This window comes from Heptranchias perlo, chromosome 14 (genome assembly GCF_035084215.1).
Source record: "Heptranchias perlo isolate sHepPer1 chromosome 14, sHepPer1.hap1, whole genome shotgun sequence".
Taxonomy (NCBI): Eukaryota; Metazoa; Chordata; class Chondrichthyes; order Hexanchiformes; family Hexanchidae; genus Heptranchias; species Heptranchias perlo.
Window position 1 is genome coordinate 46,424,800 of NC_090338.1, and position 25,809 is coordinate 46,450,608.

General features: G+C 42.5%; 1 protein-coding gene across 2 annotated transcripts in view; it reads left to right on the forward strand.

Annotated features, from left to right (window-relative positions):
- Positions 1 to 25,809, forward strand: part of arhgef37 (Rho guanine nucleotide exchange factor (GEF) 37) — a 97,173-nt gene that overhangs the window by 19,847 nt on the left and 51,517 nt on the right. For both annotated transcript variants that reach the window (XM_067996394.1, XM_067996395.1), the window contains exon 4: positions 13,615 to 13,762. In XM_067996394.1, the coding sequence (XP_067852495.1) occupies positions 13,615 to 13,762 (148 nt within the window). The remainder of the gene's footprint in view (positions 1 to 13,614; positions 13,763 to 25,809) is intronic.

Here is a 25,809-nt window from a genome sequence, read left to right on the forward strand (position 1 = left end):
TTAAGGACCTAATTCAGGCCCCTTTCCAAAATGGGTTCATGACTGACAGCAGCATGTGCTGTGCATGCTGCGGCCAATTTTCTAAGGAGCCAGGAAGAGCAGGAGTGTCCCTTTAACTTCTTCAGACTATAGAAGCACTACAGTCTATGACTCAGCAAAGTCAGCTTCATAGCACTTAATGAGCATAATTTATTTTGAAAATGTTTATCACATCATCTTCATGAATATTGTAAAGGAACAAATTATAAACATACAGCCAAGGTCATTTATTTTTGTAATTTGAATTCCAATTTAGTAGTGAAATTTCAAAAGTGTTGTGATTGCAGTATTAAAATCATAACGTATTTACTGATAATTTATTTTCTAAATTGCAGAATACACAAAGGTCATTATTTCTTTATTTTTAGCACAGTAATCTGAAAATGAACATGATTCTGAATTAAATAAAATCTTCGCCTCCACTTTTTCTTTCTCTAAATCATATTTTATGCCCAGCATATGAATGTATAATTTTTCTCAGTCAGTTATTCAAGAATACAATGACCATCTGTATAAGCAGGCATTTACAAATATTCAAACTCATTCCCGGACACTACATTCTCTCTCGTACATAAATTAACAGACAATCGCCCACTCAAAGATATAAACCTAGAAACCACTGTTGGTAATATTAGTGGATAAGTGCTTATCCCATTTGTATAACATTTCTCTGTTCACTATTTTAACACAGTGATTAATTTGTTTATTGTAAATGGGTTAATGTCTACGAATGGTGCTGGAGTTTGGCAGTGGGGAAGTACTTTAATTTTGCAGCACTGCGGAGGGTGAACTGGGGTTTGGAGAGAGGGGGTGTGGTGGTTTGGCACAACTGTAGATGTCAGATCTGAGGTTTTGCAAGACTCTGTGTTTGAATGTGAGGTTTGGCTCATTAGTGTATTCCTTGTGTCTGTCAGGAATGAGGGCAGGAGCAGGGCATTGGTCTGACAGCATTGGTTAGAGGGGGATTCCGGTTTGTGACTTTCTATGGGATCTCTGTAAACATTAAATTTGCTATTTTGTGATTGGTTTCGGGACGTGTATCTCTGTGTTGGTCTCTCTCTCTGTCTCTTTCTTTCTCTCACGGATATAAAATAATGTAACCATTCTAATTACTATCAACAAAACATAGGTGGTAATTAGAGCTTTCAAAATTCAATTCATTTGTATTTCATTAGATTTTTTTATTTGTTTTTTATTCCTCACCAAGTTTCACTGGCTTCCTGTTTGTCAGCAAATTTATTTCAAGATTCTTCTTGTTTTCATATCCTTGCACAGTTTTGCTCAAACCTGTCTGTCAAATCTTTACCAGTCATACGCTCAAGCCTGGATCCTCCATTCCTCAGGCTCTGGATTACTGCTTGTTCCCCACTCCCTTCACTTTTCTATTGACACCAATCTTTCAGCCATTACACCCTTGCCTTTGGAATTGTCTTTGAACAATTCTATCTTGCTGCCTCTCTCTGCCCTCCGATGCTTGCTAGAAACCTATTTCTTTAACTGTGCTTCAGTCTCTTCCCCCTTCCAAATTCCTTCACTTCCTGTTTGATGTCCACCTCCTCTTGTAAAATTGCTCTATAAATGTAAGTTGTTGTCGCTAGATTTAATTCCTGGATCCATGGGTAATATCTCAACTAATGGTCCCAGTTCCCCACTTTCAAACAAAGCTGGCTACGTTGCTCATCTTCAAAAGAAAACAGGTTTCCCCTGGATGGAAATACTTGACCTTTTTCCTAGTGAAAATTCTTTTAACACAGAATAGAAATCTAAATTCATTGGGTTAAAATGCGTTACAAAACATTTTAGAATGTTTACTATATACATCGTATTTATGTTGTTTGTGGAATGTAAGTGTAATATTTTACTGTTTCAAAGAAATTTCCCTCAATGTCTTGGTGCCGAGTTTATATCCCTCTACTGCCTGTATTAACAAATATATTATTAGTTAGAATAAAACTACTAATATGGCTTACTTAATAATTTTAGTGAGGATAAATTGAACATAATTTAAATTGGCTGAACAGTTACATAGGGGCTGAATATAAATTGAACTCAATGTTCATGAGATCTGCTATTCTAATTACTCCACTAAAATGAATCTCAATAAGGTATGTTGGAAGAAAATATTGGTTCCAAAATTCCTGGGGGTGTAGAGCATGGAAAGTCCGATTTCCACCCAGTGGAGCCTGAAATTTGCGGCAGAATTTATCTTCCTCCTCCTCCCAATTCATGTTGAGAGTTGGTATGAGTTCCGTTGAGACCTTTTGAAGGCCCAAAACTTTATTAAACTAAGGAAATGGATCCCAGGAGGGATCTATTACCTTGTCAGGAAGCAGAATGGCTCCTTTTGGAGAGTGAAAAAAAAAAATCACTTTTTTCTTTGGCCCTGTTGGGTTTTAGATGACAGATCGGGATGGGTGCTGCTGATTCAGGCACCGATAAGCCGCCAATGACCCCATCCCCAGGATTTGGGATGTGGTCTAGGAGAATGAGGGTGATGGGGGTTTTGCTTTGCTGCACTTGCACCAGCAGAACACTTCTCCAGGAATTTCAGGACCATTGTATTTTTCAAATTTATGCAATTCAAATGTGTGTCCCTGTCTCTATTCAAAATGAGAAACATTAACAAACACTTAAGGTAAAATTCAATGCTTTTGTCATAAAATCTGATGTTTATTTTCACCATGGAAATGACATTATTAACCCCTTGAACAGTCCCCTGGCTCATCACCTTATCCCACAGGTTAAGCAGCTGTTCTGCAGGTAGGCCCTCAGTTGTAACTTTGGCAGAACTGGAGGGATGGTTCACACAAGGTGACCTGATTTCAGGGTTTTGAAAATGTTGCTTTGTACTCAGCTGCTAAAAGGCACATCAGGCAAGGTTGATTTGCTGTCTAATTCCCTTCATTCCTGTGAATAAGCCTCTCACCTTAATAGCCTGGCTGAAATTGGTTACTCACTGTGGAGCAATGTGGCTACAAACATATATAGAACCACCATGGCACAAGCATATTAGTACACCAACATGCTGCACCTCTGGATCACCTCATTGCAGTTTTAAAGCATTCTTAAATCCTTCACAGCCATATCAAGGATTGGAATTTGGAAATGGCACATTGTTATCTACAGCCACATCTGGATTTGTTGAGTGCTTCATTGGAGGTTTGCTAGCTTTAATACACTTTTATCATTAAAATAGCAATTTTGTACAGCTTCATAATTATTTACAAAAAAAAATTCACCAGTTATGTACAACTTATGTCACCTATAGTTCCCTTGGTTTTACACTGGTCTTGCGTCATTACAGCAGTATAGTCTACAGGTACTTGGAAAATATTTTTCCAATCTTACAACCATGAGTTGAAACTAAAGAGTGTTTTTCCTTCCTTGCAGTATCCATTCATAGAATCATAGAAAGGTTACAGCACTGAAGAAGGTCATTCGGCCCATCGAGTCTGTGCCGGCTCTATGCATTTGCAATCCAGCTAGTCCTATTCCCCCGCCCTATCCCCATAGCGCAGCAAATTTTTTTCCTTACAAGTACTTATCCAGTTCCCTTTTGAAGGCCATGATTGAATCTGCCTCCACCACCCCCTTGGGCAGATCCTAACCACTCGTTGTGTAAAAAGGTTTTTCCTCATGTCACCTTTGGTTCTTTTGCCAATCACCTTAAATCTATGTCCTCTGGTTCTTGACCCTTCCGCCAAAGGGAACAGTTTCTCTCTATCTACTCTGTCTAGACCCTTCATGAATTTGAATACCTCTATCAAATCTCCTGGCAACCGTCTCAGCTTCTCCAGTCTATCCACGTAACCGAAGTCCCTCATCCCTGGAATCATTCTAGTAAATCTCTTCTGCACCCTCTCCAAGGCCTTCACATCTTTCCTAAAGTGCAGCACTCAGAACTTGACACAATACTGCAGTTGTGGCCGAACTAGTGTTTTATAAAGGTTCATCATGACTTCCTTGCTTTTGTACTCTAAGCCTCTATAAAGCCCAGGATCCTGTATGTTTTTTTAACTGCTTTTTCTACCTACCCTGCCACCTTCAAGGAATTGTGCACATATACCCCCAGATTTCTCTGCTCCTGTACCCCTTTTAGAGTTGTGCCTCTAGTTTATATTGCCTCTCCTCTTGCTTTCTACCGAAATGTATCACTTCGCATTTTTCTGCATTAAATTTCATCTGCAACGTGTCCGCCCATGCCACCGGCCTGTCTATATCCTCTTGAAGTCTATCACTATCCTCCTCCCTGTTTACTACCCTTCCAAGTTTTGTGCCATCTTTAAATTTTGAAATTGTGCCCTGTACACCCAAGTCGAAGTCATTAATATATATCAAGAAAAGCAGTGGTTCCAGCACCAATCCCTGGGGAACACCACTGTACACCTCCCTCCAGTCCAAAAAATAACCGTTCACCACTGTTTCCTGTCACTTTGCCAATTCTGTATCCACATTGCTACTGCCCCCTTTATTCCATGGGCCACAATCTTGATGATAAACCTACCATACGGCACTTTATCAAACGCCATTTGAAAGTCCATATACACCACATCAACTACATTGCCCTCATCTGCCCTCATTTACTTCATCAAAAAACTCTATCAGGTTAGTTAAACACGATTTGCCTTTAACAAATCCGTGCTGGCTTTCCCTAATCAATCCACACTCATCCAAGTGACTGTTAATTCTGTCCCGGATTATCGTTTCTAAATGTTTCCCCACCACTGAGGTTAAACTGACTGGCCTATAGTTGCTGGGTTTATCCTTACACCCTTTTTTGAACAAGGGTGTAACATTTGCAATTCTGGCACCACCCCTGTATCTAAGGATGTTTGGAAGATTATAGCCAGTACCTCCGCAATTTCCACCCTTACTTCCCTCAGCAACCTAGGATGCATCCCATCTGGACCGGGTGACTTATCTACTTTACGTACAGCTAGTCTTTCTAGTACCACTTCTTAATTATCAATTTTTAGCCTATCCAGTATCTCAACTATATCTGAGACTCTGGCAGCATCTTCTTCCCTGGTAAAGACAGATGCAAAGTACTTATTTAGAACCTCGCCCATGCCCTCTGCCTCCATGTATAGATCTCCTTTATGGTCCCTAATCGAGCCCACCCCTCCTCTTACTACCCGTTTACTGTTTACATGCCTGTAGAAGACTTTTGGATTCCCTTTTATGTTGGCCGCCAGTCTATTCTCATACTCTTTCTTTGCCTCTCTTATTTCCTTTTTCACTTCCCCTCTGAACTTTCTATATTCTGCCTGGTTCTCACTTGTGTTATCAACCTGACATCTGTAATACGCCCCTTTTTTCCATTTCATCTTACTCACTATCCCTTTTGTCATCCAGGGAGCTCTGGCTTTGGTTGCCTTTCTACCTCGTGGGAATGTGCCTAGACTGTACCCGAACCATCTTCTCTTTAAAGGCTGCCCATTGTTCAATTACAGTTTTGCCTGCCAATCTTTGATTCCAATTTACCCGGGCCAGATCTGTTCTCATCCCATTGAAATTGGCCCTCCTCCAATTGAGTATTTTTTACTTTAGAGTAGTCCGTGTCCTTTTCCATAGCTATTCTAAACCTTAAGATACTATGATTGCTGCTCCCTAAATGCTCCCCCATTGACACTTGCTCCACTTGGCCCACCCCATTCCCGAGAACCAAGTCCAGCAATGCCTCCTTCCTCGTTGGGCCAAAAATGTACTGGTCAAGAAAGTTATCCTGAACACGTTTCAAAAATTCTTCCCCCTCTTTGCTCTCTTTATTATTATTGTTATCCCAGTCTATATTAGGATAGTTGAAGTCCCCAGTTATCACTACTTTATAGCTTATACCTCTCTGTAATTTCCCTGCAAATTTGCTCCTCTATCTCTGTCCCACTAGTTGGTGGCCTATAGAATACACCCTATTGCAAAGATATTTATAGTGAAGGGGAATTTCAGGAATGTCTAGCTTGTGTATTGCTGGCACTAACTTATCCATGGGAGCACAAAGGTTGGTAAGGACAGAGAGTGAACTTCTAATGGAGTGAATTGCTAACAGAGTGAGGATTTTCAACTGGGAATTTGGTGAGTGTGGGAATTAGGTGCAGAGGGAGAAAGAGGTGCTAAGTAATTTAAACCAAGGGACGATAAACGAATCTATTAACTTTTAAAACGTAAATAAAAATACGTAAAATTTTTAAAAAGACTAAGTAACTAGCAATTATTTTGAAATCAAGCTAAATCCATTCACTAAATATAATCTAGATCTCAATCGATTCTACTTGTCCTAGAAACAAACTACCGATTAAGTAAATAAAAACTAGCAATGGCAGTACAGGCTGTGTATCGGGATTGTAATATGTGGGAATTTGTGGACAGCGAGACTGTCTCAGATTACCATATCTGCAGTAAATGTCCGTGGCTTGAGACACTCTGGCTCAGAGTTCTTGAGCTGGAGTGCGAGTTAGAGACACTCCGACACATAAGGGAGGGGGAGGTAGAGAAGGAGGTCCCGCAGACACTGATCCTATCCAACAGGTAAGAGAAACTTGATACCTGTAAGGATAAGGAGAAGGTTGCAGGGAGGATGCCCAGAATGCTAACCATGGCACTGTGGAGCATGAGGCAGTCCAAGGAGGGTGGGGGGCGGGGAGGAGGATCAGAATAGAAAGATTGTGGTCGTAGGGGATTCAATAATCAGGGAGAGAGATAACTTCCTCTGCAATCGTGATCGAGAGTCCAGGAGGGTGTCTTGCCTTCCTGGTGCAAGGGTAAAGGACATCTCAGAGCAACTGGAGAGGAACTTGGAAAGGAAGGGGGAGGATCCAGTTGTCGTGGTCCATGTTGGCACCAATGACATAAGGAAGAACAAGGAGGAGGTCCTGCTACAGGAATATCAGAAGCTAGGAACTAAATTAAAAAGCAAGACCTCACGGGTGGTAATCTAATGATTACTACCTGTGCTAATTGGCATAGGGATAGACAGATCAGAAAGGTGAATGTGTGGCTGAAAGAGTGGTGTGGGAGGGGAGGGGTTTCATTTCATGGGACACTGGCACCAGTACTGGGACAGAAAGGAGCGATACCGCTGAACCGGAATGGGAGCAGAGTCCTAGCGGAAAGGATAAATAGGGCGATGCATAAGGCTTTAAACTATTATAGTCAATTTTGACTCTCTGTTCAATGTTTGAGACTGACACCATAATGGTTAATAGCCATATGACTTTATTCAGCACAAGCAAGAATCAATACCTTACAGTATTTAAGCAGTAGTTTACAAAGCACAATTGAGAATTATATTACCCCGCTGTCCTTTGGGTAGAAGCCATGACCTCGTTCCCCGTTCCTTCATGCACGTACTCTCATTCTCATTTACCTGCCTGGTACTCTCTTTTCTGTCCTCTACCCTGAGTCTGTGTAGGGGCTGGCTACTTATACACTGAGTTAACCCCTAGCCCCCCTTTTCACTGCAGCAAATTTAAGCCACTTATAGATGGTTCCCTTATCAGTACTTTTAGGGGCCCATCAATCGTTCTTCCTTGATTCTGGAATGTTGTTGCTCAGCGACACATTCAGACAAATAGGCCCATCCTTTGTTTCACTGTTTTTGCCTCGGATAGCATGGTTGTGTGCTTTTAACCACGAGTATTACTGCACTAAGGCTGGTTCCTATTGCTTCTCACCCATAACCCCGTTAAGTCTAACCCTTTGAATTGCTCATACATTTGTGTGAAAACTATATTTCCTTAGGCTAGCAAGATGGGGGGATGGATCTGGTAACAATAACAAAAGCTTAAAGATAGAAGAGACAGGAGATGAGTGTAAAGATCAGACCAGGGTAAGGAATAAAGGTAACATAAACGGTCAAGAAACAAATACAGTAATAAAACAGAAGTATAAAAGAACTGTTAAAAATAAAATAAAAGGAACAACTATTAAAGATGAATTAAACTGCCTGGATCTAGTAATGGGAAATGAACCAGAACAGATAAGAGAAGTAAGTATAGGAGAACATCTAGGCAATAACAATCACAACATAATAAGGATTAAAATAAAGACTGAGAAGGACCTAAGTAAGACAAAGACCAAGGTAATAAATTGGAAAAAAGCTGATTTTCAGGGGTTGAGAATGAAACTAGGGAAAATAAAATGGAAAATCTTACTGATAGACAAAGAAATAGAACAGTAGTGGGAAACATTTAAATGGTGATCAATGTAATGATACACCATGGATAAATTTTAAAAAAGAGCAAAATTGAAACTAAAGAAAAAGGCATAAACAAAGTACATAGACTGCAAAAGAGAAGATGACAAAAAGGAAAGAAGTAAAAAAAACAATTAGGAAGCAAAGAGAAATTACGAAATTAAATTATCAAGGAATATAAAAAGAAATAGTAAAGTATTCTACAGACACATAAATAACAAAAGAAAATTCAGGATAGGAATAGGGCCAATAAGGGATACACACAATAAACTCATAGGTAATGACAGCAAAATTACAGAAATATTAAATAATATTACTTTGCCTCAGTATTTACCAGTGAGACTAACATGGTGGCATGACATTAGAAGAAGAGATCAAAAAAGATATAAAGACATTTTAGATAGAAAGGGGGGAGATAATTGATAAACTAATCAAACTTAGAAAGGATAAAACCCCTGGTCCGGATGGATTGCGCGTGCGCATATTAAAAGAAGTTAGGGAAGAGCTAGCAAAAACACTATTACATATATATAAAAATTCATTAGAAAAGGGAAATTCATTAGAAATTCATTAGAAAAGGGAATTCCAGAGGTGTGGTGAGGTGAGAGTGACCGAGTGTGGCATCAAGGAGCCCTAGTAAAATTGAAGTCAATGGGAATCAGGGGGAAAACTCTCCAATCATGTCTGGCACAAAGCAAGAATGTAGTGGTTGTTGGAGGCCAATCATCTCAGCTGCAGGACATCGCTGCAGGAGTTCCTGAGGGCAGTATCCTAGGCCCAACCATCTTCAAATGCTTCATCAAAGACTTTGCCTCCATCATAAGGCCAGAAATGGGGATGTTCGCTGATGATTGCACAGTGTTCAGTTCCATTCACAACCCCTCAGATAATGAAGCAGTCCATGCCCGCATGCAGCAAGACCTGGACAACATCCAGGCTTGGGCTGATAAGTGGCAAGTAACATTCGTGCCAGACAAGTATCAGGCAATGACCATTTCCAACAAGTGAGAGTCTAACCACCTCCCCTTGACATTCAATGGCATTACCATCACCAAATCCACTACCGTCAACATCCTGGGGGTCACCATTGACCAGAAACTTAACTGGACCAGCCACATAAATACTACAAGAGGAGGTCAGAGGATGGTATTCTGCAGCGAGTGACTCATCTCCTGACTCCCCAAAGCCATTCTACCATCTACAAGGCACAAGTCAGGAGTGTGATGACATACTCTCCACTTGCCTGGATGAATGCAGTTCCAACAGCACTGAAGAAGCTCAACACCATCCAGGACAAAGTAGCCCGCTTGATTGGCATCCCATCGATCATCCTAAACATTCACTCCCTTCACCACCGGCGCACGGTGACTGCAATGTGTAGCATCTACAAGATGCCTCGCAGCAACTCGCCAACGCTTCTTTGACAGTACCTCCCAAACCCGCGACCTCTACCACCTAGGAGGACAAGGGTAGCAGGCGCATGGGAACACCACCACCTGCCTGCTCCCCTCCAAGTCACACACCATCCTGACTTGGAAATATATCACCGTTCCTTCATTGTCACTGGGTCAAAATCCTGGAACTCCCTACCTACCAGCACTGTGGGAGAACCTTCACCACACAGACTGTAGCAGTTCAAGAAGGCGACTCACCACCATCTTCTCAAGGGCAATTAGGGATGGGTAATAAATGCTGGCCTTGCCAGCGACGCCCACATCCATGAATGAATAAAAAGAAATAGTGCCAGAGGATTGGCGGACAGCTAACGTGATTCCTATATTTAAAAAGGGAGCTAGAATAAATCCAGGGAACTATAGACCAATTAGGTTAACGTCGGTGATAGGAAAGATAATGGAGTCCTTACTCAAAGATATAATAGAAAAACGTCCAGAAATCAAAAATATAATAAAGAATAGTCAGCACGGATTTGAAAAGGGAAGGTCATGCTTGACCAACCTTACTGAATTTTTTAAAGAAGTATCAGAAAGGGTAGACAAGAGTAACATAGTAGATGTAATATATTTGAATTTTCAAAAGGCCTTGTAAACCGCATAGTAAACTCATGACTGAGGTCAGAGCATGTGGAGTCAGGGGACAAGTAGCAGAATGGAGAGCAAGCTGGTTACAAAATAGAGAGTAGGGGTTAAAGGTAGTTTCTCAGACTGGCAAAAGGTGGGAAGTGGTGTTCCACAATGATCAGTGCTGGGACCACTGTTGTTCACCATTTACATAAACGATTTGGACTCGGGAATCAGAAGTGCAATATCAAAATTTGCGGTCGACACCAAATTGGGGGGTATAGTTAATATCGAGGAAGACTGCGACAAAATACAGGAAGACATTAATAAACTTGCAGAATGGGCATGTAATTGGAAAATGAATTTCAATATAGATAACTGTGAGGTGTTACATTTTGGTAGGAAGAATAAGGGGGCCACGTACTGCTTGGATAATAAGTCTAAATGAGGTTGAGGAGCAGAGGGATCTGGGGGTACAGATACACAAAGGCCATAAAAAAGCAAATCAAGCACTGGGGTTCATTTCTAGAGGGATAGAATTGAAAAGCAGAGAAGTTATGTTAAATTTGTTTAGAACCTTGGTTAGACTACAGTTGGAGTTCTGTGAACAGTTCTGGTCTCCATATTATAAAAAGGATATAGGGGCACTGGAAAAGGTGCAAAAAAGATTTACTAGGATGATACCACAAGAGGTTATACCTTTCAGGAAAAATTGAACAGGCTGGGGTTCTTTTCTCTAGAAAAGAGAAGACTGAGGGGTGACCTGATAGAGGTCTTTAAGATTATGAAAGGGTTTGATAGGTTAAACATAGATAAGATGTTTCCACTTGCAGGGAGAACAGAACTAGGGGCCATAAATATAAGATATTCACTAATAAATCCAATAGGGAATTTAGTAGAAACATTTTACCCAGAGAGTGGTTAGAATGTGGAACTCGCTACCACCAGGAGAAGTTGAGGCGACTAACATAGATGCATTTAAGGGGAAGTTAGATAAACACATGAGGGAGAAAGGATTAGACATATATACTGATAGGGTTAGATGAAGTAGGGAGGGAGGAGGCTCATGTGGAGCATAAACAGTGACACTGACCTGTTGGGCCAAATGGCCTGTTTCTGTGCTGTACATTCTATGTAATTCTATGTAATTTTGACCTTGGGTTCTGATTCTGTGATTGGTCGGTGCCTCAGGGTGAAATACAGAAACCACTGGTGCGAGCATTCCAAACTAATTCACCTGAAACTGCCCTCTGCTAAGTACAGTACCTTTATAATAGATGGTGCTCAGAATACATCATCATTTAAGCAGGTGGAGCTTCCTTGGCTGACTACCTCTGTGTTCAAAGATAATTGTTTTGTGGCCAATATGGAGCTCTGCAGCTTAAATAATATAGCAGTTTAAATTATGAAGAGATCTTTTTATCACCGTATATTGCCAGGTAGAAGACATCTTCTGCCTATACACTAGTTTCCATTTTGCATGTTACATTTTACTTCAACTGGGAGTGAATTTATGGTACACAGGAACAGGAGTTGGCCATTCAACCTCGAGTCTGTACCGTCATTCAATTAGATCATAGCTGATCTGTAACTTAACTCCATTTGTGCCCCTTTGTTCCATATCCTTTGATACCCTTACCTTCCAAAAAAAATCAATCTCAGACTTGAATATTTTAATTGACCACAGCCATTTGTGGGAGCGAGTTCCAGATTTCCACTACCCTTTGTATGAAAAGTGCTTCCTGATTTCACTCCTAAATAGCCTAGCACTAATTTTGAGATAATGCCCTCTTGTCATGGATTCCCTCACCAAAGGAAATCGTTTCTCTGTATCTACCCTATAGAATTCATTTATTATTTTAAAGATATCAATTAGATCATCCATCAACCTTCTAAAAAGGGAATATGAGCCAAGTTTATGCAACCTGGCCTCATAATTTAACCCTTTAGCCCTGGTATAATTCTGGTGAATCCACACCACCAAGGCCAATATATTTCCTGAGGTTCATTGCCCAAAACTAAATGCAATATTCTAGATGGGGTCTGACCAACACTTTATAAAACTGAAGCATCACTTCCTCACTTTTGAATTTCAACCTCCTTGAGATAGTGGCCAACATTCCATCAGCCTTTTTAATTTCTTTTTGTACCAGTGCATTTACTTTCGGTGATTTGTGTACAAGGTCACATACATCCCTTTGTTTCTCCTCAGCTCCTGGTCTCTCACCATTAAGAAAATATTCTGATTTGTCTTTCTCAGATCCAAGGTGGATGACCTCACACTTCCCTACATTGAACTCCATCTGCCATAGCTTTGCCCACTCACTTAGTCTATGTTCCTTTGAAACTTTCTATTCCCATCCACACAACTTACTGTGCCTCCTAACTCAGTGTAATTTGCAAACTTGGATATACAACTCTCTATTCCTTTATCCAAGTCATTAATACATGTGGTAAAAAGCACTCCATGGTAATTACTCCTTTCCAGTTTTCTGCATTAAGCCATGGAGTGGTGTTAAATTCAAGTTGAAGTAGATTTTAACACCACTCCAAGTACTTAGAATCATTTTCTTTTTGAATGCAAAATAAGTCAATTTCATGTGTTATTCATTTAGCGTATCAGTGAGCCCAAATTTTGGACTCTGGTCTGGATTTGTATAATGGTCTTCAGCAATGATTTCAGATGGGTAGCACTGACACCTGCTCGTGGTAGGTTTAATCATTAAAATAAATGGGCAATCCTGGTAGAGATTTACTTTTCTGGTCATAAGACTCCCACTGGTAATCAGAATATATGGCCCTATATTGTTTTGGTATAAAATACTGTCAGGCCTGTAGCACTAAAGTTTCTTTCTGATAAATCAGAATTGCTGGCAATACGTTAAGGTGGTTAGGAAGAAAAGAATAGAACTTTAACAGTGCAAACATGTATAATTTGTCAAAGTAGAACCATATAAGTTTACAGGGCAGAAAAAGATCATTAGTGTTACAAGCTGGATAGCTCGGTGGTGAAGGATAGAACACTAGAACCTGGTCTTCAGTTGCTTCCAAGCCTTTATTCACAGAGATCAGCAAAACCCACACCCTAGATAAGCTGTCTTATATATGGATACAAGAGAGCCCCAATTGATACGCACCACCTGAATACAATTAACACTAATTGATATAAATCACATGGATAAAATTAACAATTAGGCCCACTGTGTCAACACTTTGCTAGAGCAATCGAAAAGAAGTCCCACTACCCTACTCTTTCTCCAGAGCTCTGTATCTTCCTCCACTTCAAATGTTTATCCACATCCCCCCCTTAAAAGATGCAGTGTCTCTGGTGATTCTGGTGATTCATAGATGTTTTTGTTCTGAAAGGTAATGTGTTCCTCACCTTCAAACAAGAGCTGGAAGATACTTACAAAGAGTACTGTGCCAACTATGAGAACACCCTGCTACTTGAATCCATTTATAAGAAGAATGAAAATACTTGGAAAGAAATTACAGAAACTCTGAAAGCAATGGGGTAAGAACCTTGCACAAGCATATTTATTTTTTTATTTGTGAGGCATTAATTCTTTAATTCTATGATTCTATTCTAAATGTGCAGACATGCGGAAACATTTTAAATATTAAAACAAGTCATATTATTTGTTGCGTTGTACCATATAGTGGGGCAATAAGGACTAAAGACCTGAAATTGGAGATGGGGACCACTCCGTTAGCATAAGTATGGTGGAGTGAAACCCCCATCCTTCATCCAGCTGCCAGTGAAGCTGCAGATCCTTCCCATATTCAGGGGATGGGGTCATTTGCATGACAGGAGTCGGTGCATCGTGGCTGCAAAGGCACTTCAGTGGTTTGTGCAACGACCAATTCATGGGTGCCAAGGCAGCATCCAGCTGCTCTACCAGGGGGAGTCCATGGTCCAGGAAGGACCAAAAAAAAGAAAAATGTAAGAGAAAGTTTTGTTCATAAGGGAGCAACTTGTGGGCATTTCCAATGGATCCCCTCTGGAATTTCTTATCTTTAATGCCGTAGTTTCTGGGGCCTTTTCTGAGCCTCAGCAGCTTACGTGCCAGCTCAATTGGCATGATACCTACTGAGACCTTAAAAAGGGCAGAATGTGCTGAATTTCTGGGGGAATTCTCCCAGACACATCCCCTTGATGTGGGAATAGTGGGCAAAAGATCCTTGGTTTAAAGGTCCTTTACAAATCGGGCAGAAGCCTGGCATAAATGGATTTTGTCCCGAATTCCTGGTCCCCCAGGTGGAAATCACCCATTCTGTTCCAATGCCAGAAGAGGGTTTCAGGTGAGTCCGGGATTGGGGTCAGTGGTGGGGGGTGGGTTATAGCTAATATTGTGGAGGAGTGCATCAAAATACAGAAAGACATAAACAGCCTGGTAGAGTAGGTGGATAAGTGGCAAATTAAATTCAATATAGTGAAGTGTGAGGTGGCTCATTTTAGTAGGAGGAATAAGGAGGGCACTTATGCCTTGGATTGTAAGAAACTAAATGGGTTGTGGAACAAAGAGATCTGGGAATACAGATACATAAATTGTTAAAATTAATAACACAAGTTGATAAGGCTGTAAAGAGTGCAAACAAAGTACTGGGGTTCATGTCTGGTGGAACAGAATACAAAAGCAGGGAGGTAATGATAACTTTATATAGAACCTTAGTTAGTCCACACTTGGAGTACTATGGGTAGTTCTGATCTCCATACTACAAAAGGATATTGAAGCACTCAAGAAATTGTGAGAAAAAAGATTTACAAGGATATTACCAGAATTGTGAGAATGTAACTATCGCGAAAGATTGAGCAGGCTGGGGTTCTTTTCTTTGGAAAAGAAGTGGCGAAGAGGAGATCTGATAGAGATCTTTAAAATTATGAAGGGGTTCAATAGGGTTGATGTGGAGAAACTATTTACACTCGTGGGAGAGTCCAGATAATTAGTTATAAATATAAGCTAGCCACTAACAAATCACATAAAGAATTTATGAGGAATTTCTTCAAACAGAGTGGTGAGAATGTGGAACTCGCTGCCACACGAAGTGGTTGAAGCAGAGAGGATTGATACATTTAAGAGGAGGAAGGGAATAGAGGGATATGGGGGCAAGGTGGGAAGAAGTAACTAGAGTGGGAGGAGGCTGGTGTGGAGTATAAACATCAGCATAGACCAGTGTTTAAAATGATAAAGGGATTTGATAGGTTAGATACAGAGAAACTATTTCCTCTGATGGAGGAACCCAGAACAATAGGGTATAATTTTAAAATTAAAGCTAGGCCATTTAGGATTGAAATCAGAGAGCACTTTTTCACACATTGGATAGTGGAAATCTGAAACTCGCTCCCCCAAAGGTCTGTGGATGCTAGGTCAATTGAAATTTTCAAAACTGAGATTTATAGATTTTTTTGTTAGGTAAGGGTATAAAGGGATATGGAACAAAGGCAGGAAAATGGAGTTGAGGTAGAGATCAGCCATGATCAAACTGAATGGCAGAACAGGTTCGAGGGACTGAATGGCCTATTCCTGTTCCTATGTTTTGCTCAATGTTTCTGTGCTGCAGATCCTATGGGCTCGAATTTAGCAGGCCTGCGGGTTCCCAGCGGGTGGTCCTCCGGGAGCGTGGTCAACACGCTCGGCGAAATTAGTGGGTTGCCCACGCGATCGTAGCAGGCAACCCACTAATAGGAATCAATTACCTGCTCCTCCGGGGTCCACGGCGCTGGCCTGCGCGTCAGTCGGGCTGCGCATGCGCAGTACGATCTGTCAGCTGAAGGCTCTCTAGTTAAAGGGGCAGTCCTCCACTGACAGATGCTGCAACCAATGGAACAAATTGCAGCATGGAGCAGCCCAGGGGGAAGGCTGCTCCCAGTTTAATGATGCCTCACCCCAGCTATCATCAGATGGGGTGAGGAGGAGGGGGAGGACACAGATCTTCCCCCCGGCGGGCGGGAGGAAGCGGTCTGCCTCTGCCACCAAGAAGGCCTGGCTCGAGGTGGCAGAGGGGGTCACCTGCGCCACCAACATATCGCCCACCTGCATACAGTGCAGGAGGCGCTGCAATGACCGCAGTAGGTCAGCCGCAGTGAGAACACAAAGTCTTTCCCCTACACTCCGTCTGCCACAACACTGCCCCCACCCCACATCTCCTTCGGCACCGCCAACACTATTCTGTCACATCACCCTTCATACCCACTCACACCCCATCCTCATCTTACCTCCACCTACTCACCTCGCCAGTACTCACCCTGCCACTAACACGCAACCCAATCCTCATACAATCTCATTGCTCCATCCCATACTCACCCTCTCGTGCATCTCCCTCACGGCCAGCCTCACTCAACCTGCCACCACCTGTGCTGCAGCCACAGGGCATGCATCACATATGTGCAGTAGGCAGCGTACGGCAAACGTCTCGTCAGCATGAAGGGGATGCACAAGGGTGTCTGAGGGTTTGTCATGGGTGTTACCCATATTGAATTTCAGAGCAACAAACAGCACACATTATATTGACACCACCACTGCCATGTCTCCGCGAATCCTGTCCGTTGTGTCCAATAATGCCCGCTCCTGGGTATCACTATGAGGACCCACCACTGATGCCACCCATCGTGTTACTGCAGAGTAGGTGCAGGTGTATTTGCAGGGCTCGTCCGCGCAGACGACTGAGAGACATCGGCGGTGTAGCCGGCTGCACCCTGGAAGGATGCGGAGGAGAAGGTGTGGAGGGCAGTGGTGACTTTGACAGCGACAGGTAAGCAGTTGGTGCTGGGGCCAGCCAGGAGCAGCTCGGCATGAAAGAGGCTGCAGATCTCCACGACTACATGTCGAGCGAATCTGCGCCTCCCTGTGCACTGCTGCTCGGAGAGGTCCGGGGAGCTGCGCCTCGGTCTGTGGACCCTGTGGCGAGGGTAGTGCCCTCTGCGACGCGTCTCTCTCTGCGGTAGCCCTCCCTCCTGCTGTGCAGGTGGGCGTGCAACAACACCGTGTTGGGGGGATCCACGTCTCTGCGGCGGACGGCGTGGACTGCGAGGCTGCTGGTGCTGGTCATGCTCTTCGTCCTCCGAGGGTCTCCACACACCACCCAACTGGCAGGTGTTGGTCTGAGGGGTTGTGCAGGGTAGGTGTGTGGTTCCTCGGACTGGGGCTGCGGTTTCGTGTCGGTCTGTCCTCTGGCTTGGCGGGGGGTGGTGGAGGGCAGGGGTTGCCCTATGTGACGCGGTGGCCTCCTGCGTGGGTGAGGGCTCTCCCCCGTGGAGCGCACCTTGGCACCTGCCACAGGCTGCTGGCTGCAACACGCCTGGTTGGAGGGAGACTGTTTCCCCCACTGTGTGAAGCTCACTGCCTTGAACCTAAAATCCCACACTTCCTCTTTTGACAGCTGCTTCAGCTCATTAACTGACCACAACGAGCAAGGTAAGTACTCTCAAGTGGAACCCCGCTGGCTTTAATTGCCTGCGGGATTCCCACCAGCGGGGCTTGCGCGCGCAGCCCCGCACGTCAGCGCGGTACCCGGAAGTGGCCGGGATTTCGTCGCGATCCGGTCACGTGACCGGATATCGGGATTTTCGGGGCGACCCCGCTGGGAACCCACCGGAAACACGATCCTAAAATCGAGCCCTATATAATTCAATACAATTACACTCTGTGGCCACTGGGTGGCACTTTGGAGCAAATTTTTCAGCTCTGTCACCCAACTCCACCATCATCTTTTGTATTTGTGTTTTTACTCATTACACTCAGCTGATTCCTTTTTTTGTCCCCAATATTTTTTTCTCACTTACTTATGCCTCCCATTTCCTTCTTCCCCTATGGGATTCAGGCACCTTTCCCTTTTCTGCATATAATTACTTTAATACAGGTGGACAAACAAAACCTTATCCTGTTAATCTTTGTACTATTAGCATAACAGATAGAGTGCCAAAAATACAACAGGCAGCATAAAGATTATTTAGGAAACATCGTTATTAGATAGGATGGTGATGTCATTTATAAAATATTTTTAGCTGCAAAATAACTTGTTTGAATTGAATGGTAAATTGTACGTTTCTGTCTTATCCTGCAATTAAGTCTGAAAATTAATAGGCTTTTCCAAGTCCTGCACAGAGAAATGCAAGTTATTTATTTTTGTACCTTGTATACAATTGTTTTCTATCTATTTACTACCATCAATAACTTCAAATCTTAATCACCTTCAAATATACATGCTACAGGTATCCAATAGTTAGCAAACCAAAAAGACTGTCTACCCTCATCACTATATAACATTAATCAAAATCTTAGGGCTTTTACCAGGAATTAGAGACCTCCACCTCCAGGAGTCTTTGGATGCAAACAGCGGACCGTGTTAAAAAGGCTAAACAGAGCCTCTATTTACAGAACAATTAGTTTTCCCCTTCTTGAAAATGGATTTTGTAGCTAAAATTGTTAATGACAGTATGTTCAGAAAATAATAGAACTTGAGTACTCCAGCTGATCCGATTAGCCCGCATTAAAAAAATTAACCTCCAAAAAATTAATGCATTAATCGCAGAGGTTAACTGTGATTAATTGACAACCCTAATATTTAATGTTAAAACTTAAAAATATCGCCACAATATAAATGATGAATTAATATTTTAATATGTTATTGAAAAAGTTAAGATCTGGCAATTTCAATTTAAATGGCAAGTGGAGGATAACATGCAGGTCCTTCAGTGATAACACATGTAAATATGTAGATCCAACTAAATAGCGCCCGACTGCTGAAGTCACAAGTGTTCAATATTTAAATGTGATATCACCACACTGAGATCTGTGTTGTGTTCTATTTATATAACAACCTGCTACAGTAACAATTATTACTAAAATTTGATGACATTTTGTTCAAAATAAATTTAAAAAATTAATAAATGGTGGATATATGTTATATTTACATCCTGCATCACAGAGGGCTTTGGGGCTTGTGTGAGATCATTGGTTTGGTTTACTGACAGTTGGGCTGAGGTCCTTCTGATATTAAGATGTTTCAGAGATTGCAACTTTTGCTATTTTTAAGGTAGTTATCAACATGTCTAACTTTGTTTGGATGTTTATTTTTTGGTATGCTTGTGTTTTAGTTCAATGACTCTTTTCCTTTTTTACTGAATTTAACGAGGTGAGAATGATAATAACAATGTGAAACCTGGTCATTTGTGCAACTTGGGACTGTCAGATATAATCTTGTGGAAAGAAGTGTCATACTAGCATCATTACACTGCTATAGTGGCCACAATCATTTAATTATGGGGTAGATTTTCTTACTGTTACAACGTTAGAGCAGGAACAGGGTGCTTTGTACCTGCACAAACTGTGTATGGCTAACCCCTCCAGACCTTCTCAGGTCGGCCTGAATTAAATATACACAACAAGCTCACTACATGGATTGGACTTCTATTAATTTGGGGAGGGCGGTTGAATTATCTGGTGCAGCTGAAGCCCTTAAAGAGAGGAGGGTGTTCATTGAATGCAAAACATAAAACAGAACCTACAAGTCTTTTGGAGTCAAAACACTGTTTAAAATGGAGTGGAATCATTTGTTAACTTAAAATTTAATTATAAGTTATACCCACCAACAAATAGAAAGACAATAAGTGCGTGAGAGACATACAGTGAAGGGACAGACATAAGGAGACACCATCACAAAAACGAGAGAGAGAAAATGAGAAAGAGTTGTATTTAAATAGAGATGACAAGAAAAGAAAATGAGAGACAGCCAGAGAGAGAGAGAAAGGGAGAGACAAATGGAAAGACAGAGAGTGTGAGACAGAGAATTACAGACTAAGGGGTAGAAATTAGACCTTGTTGCGCCTGTTCGACAGGCGTAAAATGGACAAAATGAGCACCAATTTTGGGGATCAAGGATCTGCGCCCCAAGGAAGCTCTCCCCGGCTCCACAGTATTTGTGATCGCGCACCCCACCTCCCCCCACCATTGCCGCTCCACCCCTCCTCCCAGGACTTACCATCGAAATTCGTTGGCTTAAAATGGCCGAGCTGCCAGTGGAGACACGATAGGCGCTGGCAGCTTAGCCAGATAATGTAAATGAGGCCCAAGGTCCAGTTTTGGGCCGGCTTCGGGCCTCCTGATTCAGGGGAGCATTGACAGCACGCCACTGATTATTCGCCCGAAAAAGGGCCGTAACCATTTTCAACCCCTAACAGATAAGCAACCCCCCCACCCCCCAACCCCGTGCCCGCCATTGTTTTTAGTTTAATGATGATTAACAGCTGAGGAACAGTTGGAGAATTGATGATGTTGCTGTTGCAGTCCATTGAAGGTCAATTTCATTGGGAGCTCAGTCTGTGATTACCAGACCTTCCAATTATACTAGGAAATTCAGAGAAATGTTACTTGGATGGAGAACAGTAGGACAAACAGCAAGAGTGATAGGAACCATGGAGAGAGAGATCAAAAATAATATGATGCATGGGGGAAAGGAACACCCTAGTGGAAAGTCAGAACAGTCAGGAAGCAAGTAACAGGCTTACAAAGAAGAAGTTGTCATGTACAGTAGAACTACAGAATACTTTCATTTTGTGGTACACTGGACCTGTGAAACATCAATGTCAAATACTAAGCCCACAGTTGTGATGTAAAATAATTTAAAAGAGTCTTATCAAAAAGACTACTTAAAATTAAATAATTATGATAAGGGATGATTGACATCTTTTTAGTTTGTTCTGTCCATTTCTCTTTAAGATAGTTTTATTTAAACAGTGAGTGAGACACATCACTGATGTTACAGACTGGTCGAGGATACTTCATATGGTTGTCATTGATTTTGCTTTCGTTGCACCAGTTCCAGTACAGCTACAACACTGGCATCTACTTGACAATGTGCAAAATTGCCCAGGTATGTCCTGTCCACAAAAAGCAGGACAAATCCAATCCGGCCACTTACCGCCCCATCAGTCTACTCTCGATCATCAGCAAAGTGGTGGAAGATATCATCGACAGTGCTATCAAGCGGCACTTACTCACCAATAACCTGCTCACCGATGCTCAGTTTGGGTTCCGCCAGGACCACTCTGCTCCAGACCTCATTACAACCTTGGTCCAAGCATGGACAAAAGAGCTGAATTCCAGAGGTGAGGTGAGAGTGACTGCCCTTGACATCAAGGCAGCATTTTACCGGGTGTGGCACCAAGGAGCCCTAGTAAAATTGAAGTCAATGGGAATCAGGGGGAAAACTCTCCAGTGGCTGGAGTCATACCCAGCACAAAGGAAGATGGTAGTGGTTGTTGGAGGCCAATCATCTCAGCCCCAGGACATTGCTGCAGGAGTTCCTCAGGGCAGTGTTCGAGGCCCAACCTGCTTCATCAATGACCTTCCCTCCATCATAAGGTCAGAAATGGGGATGTTCGCTGATGATTGCACAGTGTTCAGTTCCATTCACAACCCCTCAGATAATGAAGCAGTCCATGCCCGCATGCAGCAAGACCTGGACAACATCCAGGCTTGGGCTGATAAGTGGCAAGTAACTTTCACGCCAGACAAGTGCCAGGCAATGACCATCTCCAACAAGAGAGAGTCTAACCACCTCCCCTTGACATTCAACGGCATTACCATCGCCGAATCCCCCACCATCAACATCTTGGGGGTCACCATTGACTAGAAACTTAACTGGACCAGCCACATAAATACTGTGGCTACAAGAGCAGGTCAGAGGCTGGGTATTCTGTGGCGAGAGACTCACCTCCTGACTCCCCAAAGCCTTTCCACCATCTACAAGGCACAAGTCAGGAGTGTGATGGAATACTCTCCACTTGCCTGGATGAGTGCAGCTCCAACAACACTCAAGAAGCTCGACACCATCCAGGACAAAGCAGCCCGCTTGATTGGCACCCCATCCACCACCCTAAACATTCACTCCCTTCACCACCGGCGCACCATGGCTGCAGTGTGTACCATCCACAGGATGCACTGCAGCAACTTGCTAAGGCTTCTTCGACAGCACCTCCCAAACCCGCAAACTCTACCATCTAGAAGGACATGGGCAGCAGGCACATGGGAACAACACCACCTGCATGTTCCCCTCCAAGTCACACACCATCCCGACTTGGAAATATATCGCTGTTCCTTCATCGTCGCTGGGTCAAAATCCTGGAACTCCCTTCCTAACAGCACTGTGGGAGAACCTTCACCACACGGACTGCAGCAGTTCAAGAAGGCGGCTCACCACCACCTTCTCAAGAGCAATTGGGGGTGGGCAATAAATGCCGGCCTCGCCAGCGACGCCCACATCCCATGAATGAATAAAAAAAGTTGAGTGGCAATGAAGTAAAGCCAATGCTGCTTCTTTTACTGTCGACTTTTCAAAACCCATTAAAGAGTCATTTAACTTTAGTTTGTAATTTAGAAACATTATTTACTCTGTCTTTTATTTCTAGTTTGGTTCTCTCCTCTCCTGAAGGTGTTGACTCATGCTGAGGTCTGGCTCCATGGGTGGTGTCAGCCCTTCAGTACTTTGCTCATTTGGCCATTCTTCATAGACATTGAGCATTGCCGGGCTATTTAACCATGAAGTGCATCAATACATATCCTAATCCTATCCTCACCCAATGTCCATACATGTACTCTTTCTAGCAAGGTCAGCCATCAGGAGCAGAAGCCTGGGCTGATTTCCCCCTCCTTAACCCAGGGGTGCTAAGACAAATCATAGCATCCTAACTGTTTCATTTGTTAAGATCAGTGGGGGTCAAATTTGACTTTGGCAGTAACGTAAAATGAGCGATAGTGAATTGGCCGCCTGTTTTACACCACACCCCATTTTCTTTCGGGCAGAGTGTAAAACGGGCTGCGATTCACCATCGCTCACTGTGCACTATCGTCAAAGTCAAATCCTCCCCCCCCCCACCCCAATGAGTTGAATGATGTCTGCTAATGTAGCAGTTAGGATGCTATAATTTGTCTCAACGCTTGACCAAGAATCAAACTTTCTGGTTTGCTTGGCACCAGAGAGTGCCTTTTACCCACTAAGCTATTAGGGGAGTTCTGATTTTCTGCGTTCATAACAATGCATATGAATCATGCATTGCTTCAGTTCTCATTTGCAAATATAAATGAGGTAATATTGTAGAGGTTAGATTTGGATGTCGAGAAAAGATATGATTTTTAAACTTGCTAAACCAGTTGACTAATTTCCAAATGTAGGTGACTGATGATTGTTCTCTCTTGCACCATCAATGTGTGCAACTATCATCTTTACTAAAGTAACAATACTATTCACAGCATTGTAAGTATATGACTTAACTACCTTAACTGCACAATTCATTGCCAATGAAGTCGAGTCTCCAATTGAGGAGTGCAGTGGAGCGGTGAGGCACAGTAAATACTTTTTTCTACCTAAGGGCTGAATTCTATCCTGCCTGTCTGCTGCTGCATGGCCCATTATGTCAGGACACACCAATTTTATTGCAGACCTACACCACATTTAAGGGGATATCATTAGCGATGCTACATAAAAAATTCAAATGACTAAATTAAACAGTATTCTTTCGCTGTCCAGAGCACTGGGGTCTTTTTTTTTAAATGCACTAAAATTAAATGAACCTTTAAATTATGATCTTTTAATCTTCTTTAAAAGTATAATAATCCTTCATTAATATGACTCATGACCTGAGTAATTGTCCTGATATCATTTGCATTGCAGCTTCAGAATGCTTCTGTCAGTGCAGTCTGGTAGGGTATCCAGGCTCACTCTCCAATTAGGTAGTGGTGGGATGGAAGAGGGTTGAAGGAGGTTTTGTTCTTCATATATCATTGGAATCTGCCAGCCACGATTGCAGTCAATGTCGCGATTTTTATTCCCGAGATGTCACAAAGAGAACAGTATAAAAGTAGAAAATAAATATCTCAAGGATGGAAAAGAACGCACCATCCAACAATGAAAGTGCCTCAAAAAATTCAGTCACAAAACTGTCTCGTCTCACTAAGAACATAAGAAATAGGAGTAGGCGTAGGCCATTCGGCCCCTCGTGCCTGCTTCGCTATTCAATCAGATCATGGCTGATCTTCGACCCCAACTCCACTTTCCCGCCCAATCCCCATATCCCTTGATTCCCCCAGAGTCCAGAAATCTAACCACCTCAGCCTTGAATATATTCAATGACTCAGCATCCACAGCCCTCTGGGGTAGAGAATTCCAAAGATTCACAACCCTCTGTGTGAAGAAATTCCTCCTCAGCTCAGTCTTGAATGGCTGACCCCTTATCCTGCCACTATGCCCCCTAGTTCTAGACTCTCTAGCCAGGGGAAACAATCTCTCAGCAGCTAACCTGTCAAACCCCCTCTAAAATCTTATATGTTTCAATGAGATCACCTCTCATTCTTCTAAACTCCAGAGAGTATAGGCCGATTCAACTCAATCTCTCTTCATAGGACAACCCCCTCATCCCAGGAATCAATCTAGTGAACCTTCGTTGCACCACCTCTAAGGCAAGTATATCCTTCCTTAGATAAGGAGACCAAAACTGTACTCCAGTTGAGGTCTCACTAAAGCCCTGTACAACTGTAGTAAGAGTTCCCTACTCTTGTACTCCAACTCCTTTGCAATAAAGGCCAACATGCCATTTGCTTTCCTAATTGCCTGCTGTATCTGCATACTAAATTTTTGTGTTTCTTGTACGAGGACACCCAAATCTCTCTGAACACCAACATTTAATAGTTTCTCAACATTTAAAAAATATTCTGTTTTTCTATTCTTCCTACCAAAGTGAATAACTTCACATTTCCCCACATTATACTCCATCTGCCACCTTGCCCATTCACTTAATCTGTCTATATCCCTTTGCAGACTCTTTGTGTCCTCCTCACAGCTTACTTTCCCATCTAGCTTTGTATCATCAGCAAACTTGGATACATTACACTCGGTCCCTTCATCTAAGTCATTAATATATATTGTAAATAGCTGAGGCCCAAGCACCGACCCCTGCGGCACCCCACTAGTTACAGCCTGCCAACCTGAGAATAACCCTACTCTCTACTAGGGGTAGGGAATTCCTACTCTCTGTTTTCTGTCCTTTAACTAATCCTCAATCCATGCTAATATGTTACCCTCAAACCCATGAGCCCTTATCTTGTGTAACAACCTTTTATGTGGCACCTTATCGAATGCCTTTTGAAAATCCAAATATACTACATCCATTAGTTCCACATTATCTACCCTGCTAGTTACACCCTCAAAAAACTCTAATAAATTTGACAAACACGATTTCCCTTTCATAAAACCATGTTGACTCTGCCTAATCATATTATAATTTTCTAAGTGCCATTACCATTTCCTTAATAATGAATTCCAGCATTTTTCTGATGACCGATGTCAGGCTAAATGGCCTGTAGTTCCCTGTTTTCTCTTTCCCTCCCTTTTTGAATAGCAAGGTTACATTTGCTACCTTCCAGTCCACTGGGACTGTTCCACAATCTAGAGAATTTTGGAAGATCATAACCAATGCATCCACTATCTCTGCAGCCACCTCTTTTAGAACCCTAGGATGTATGTCATCAGGTTCAGGGAATTTATCGGCTTTTAGTCCCATTAGTT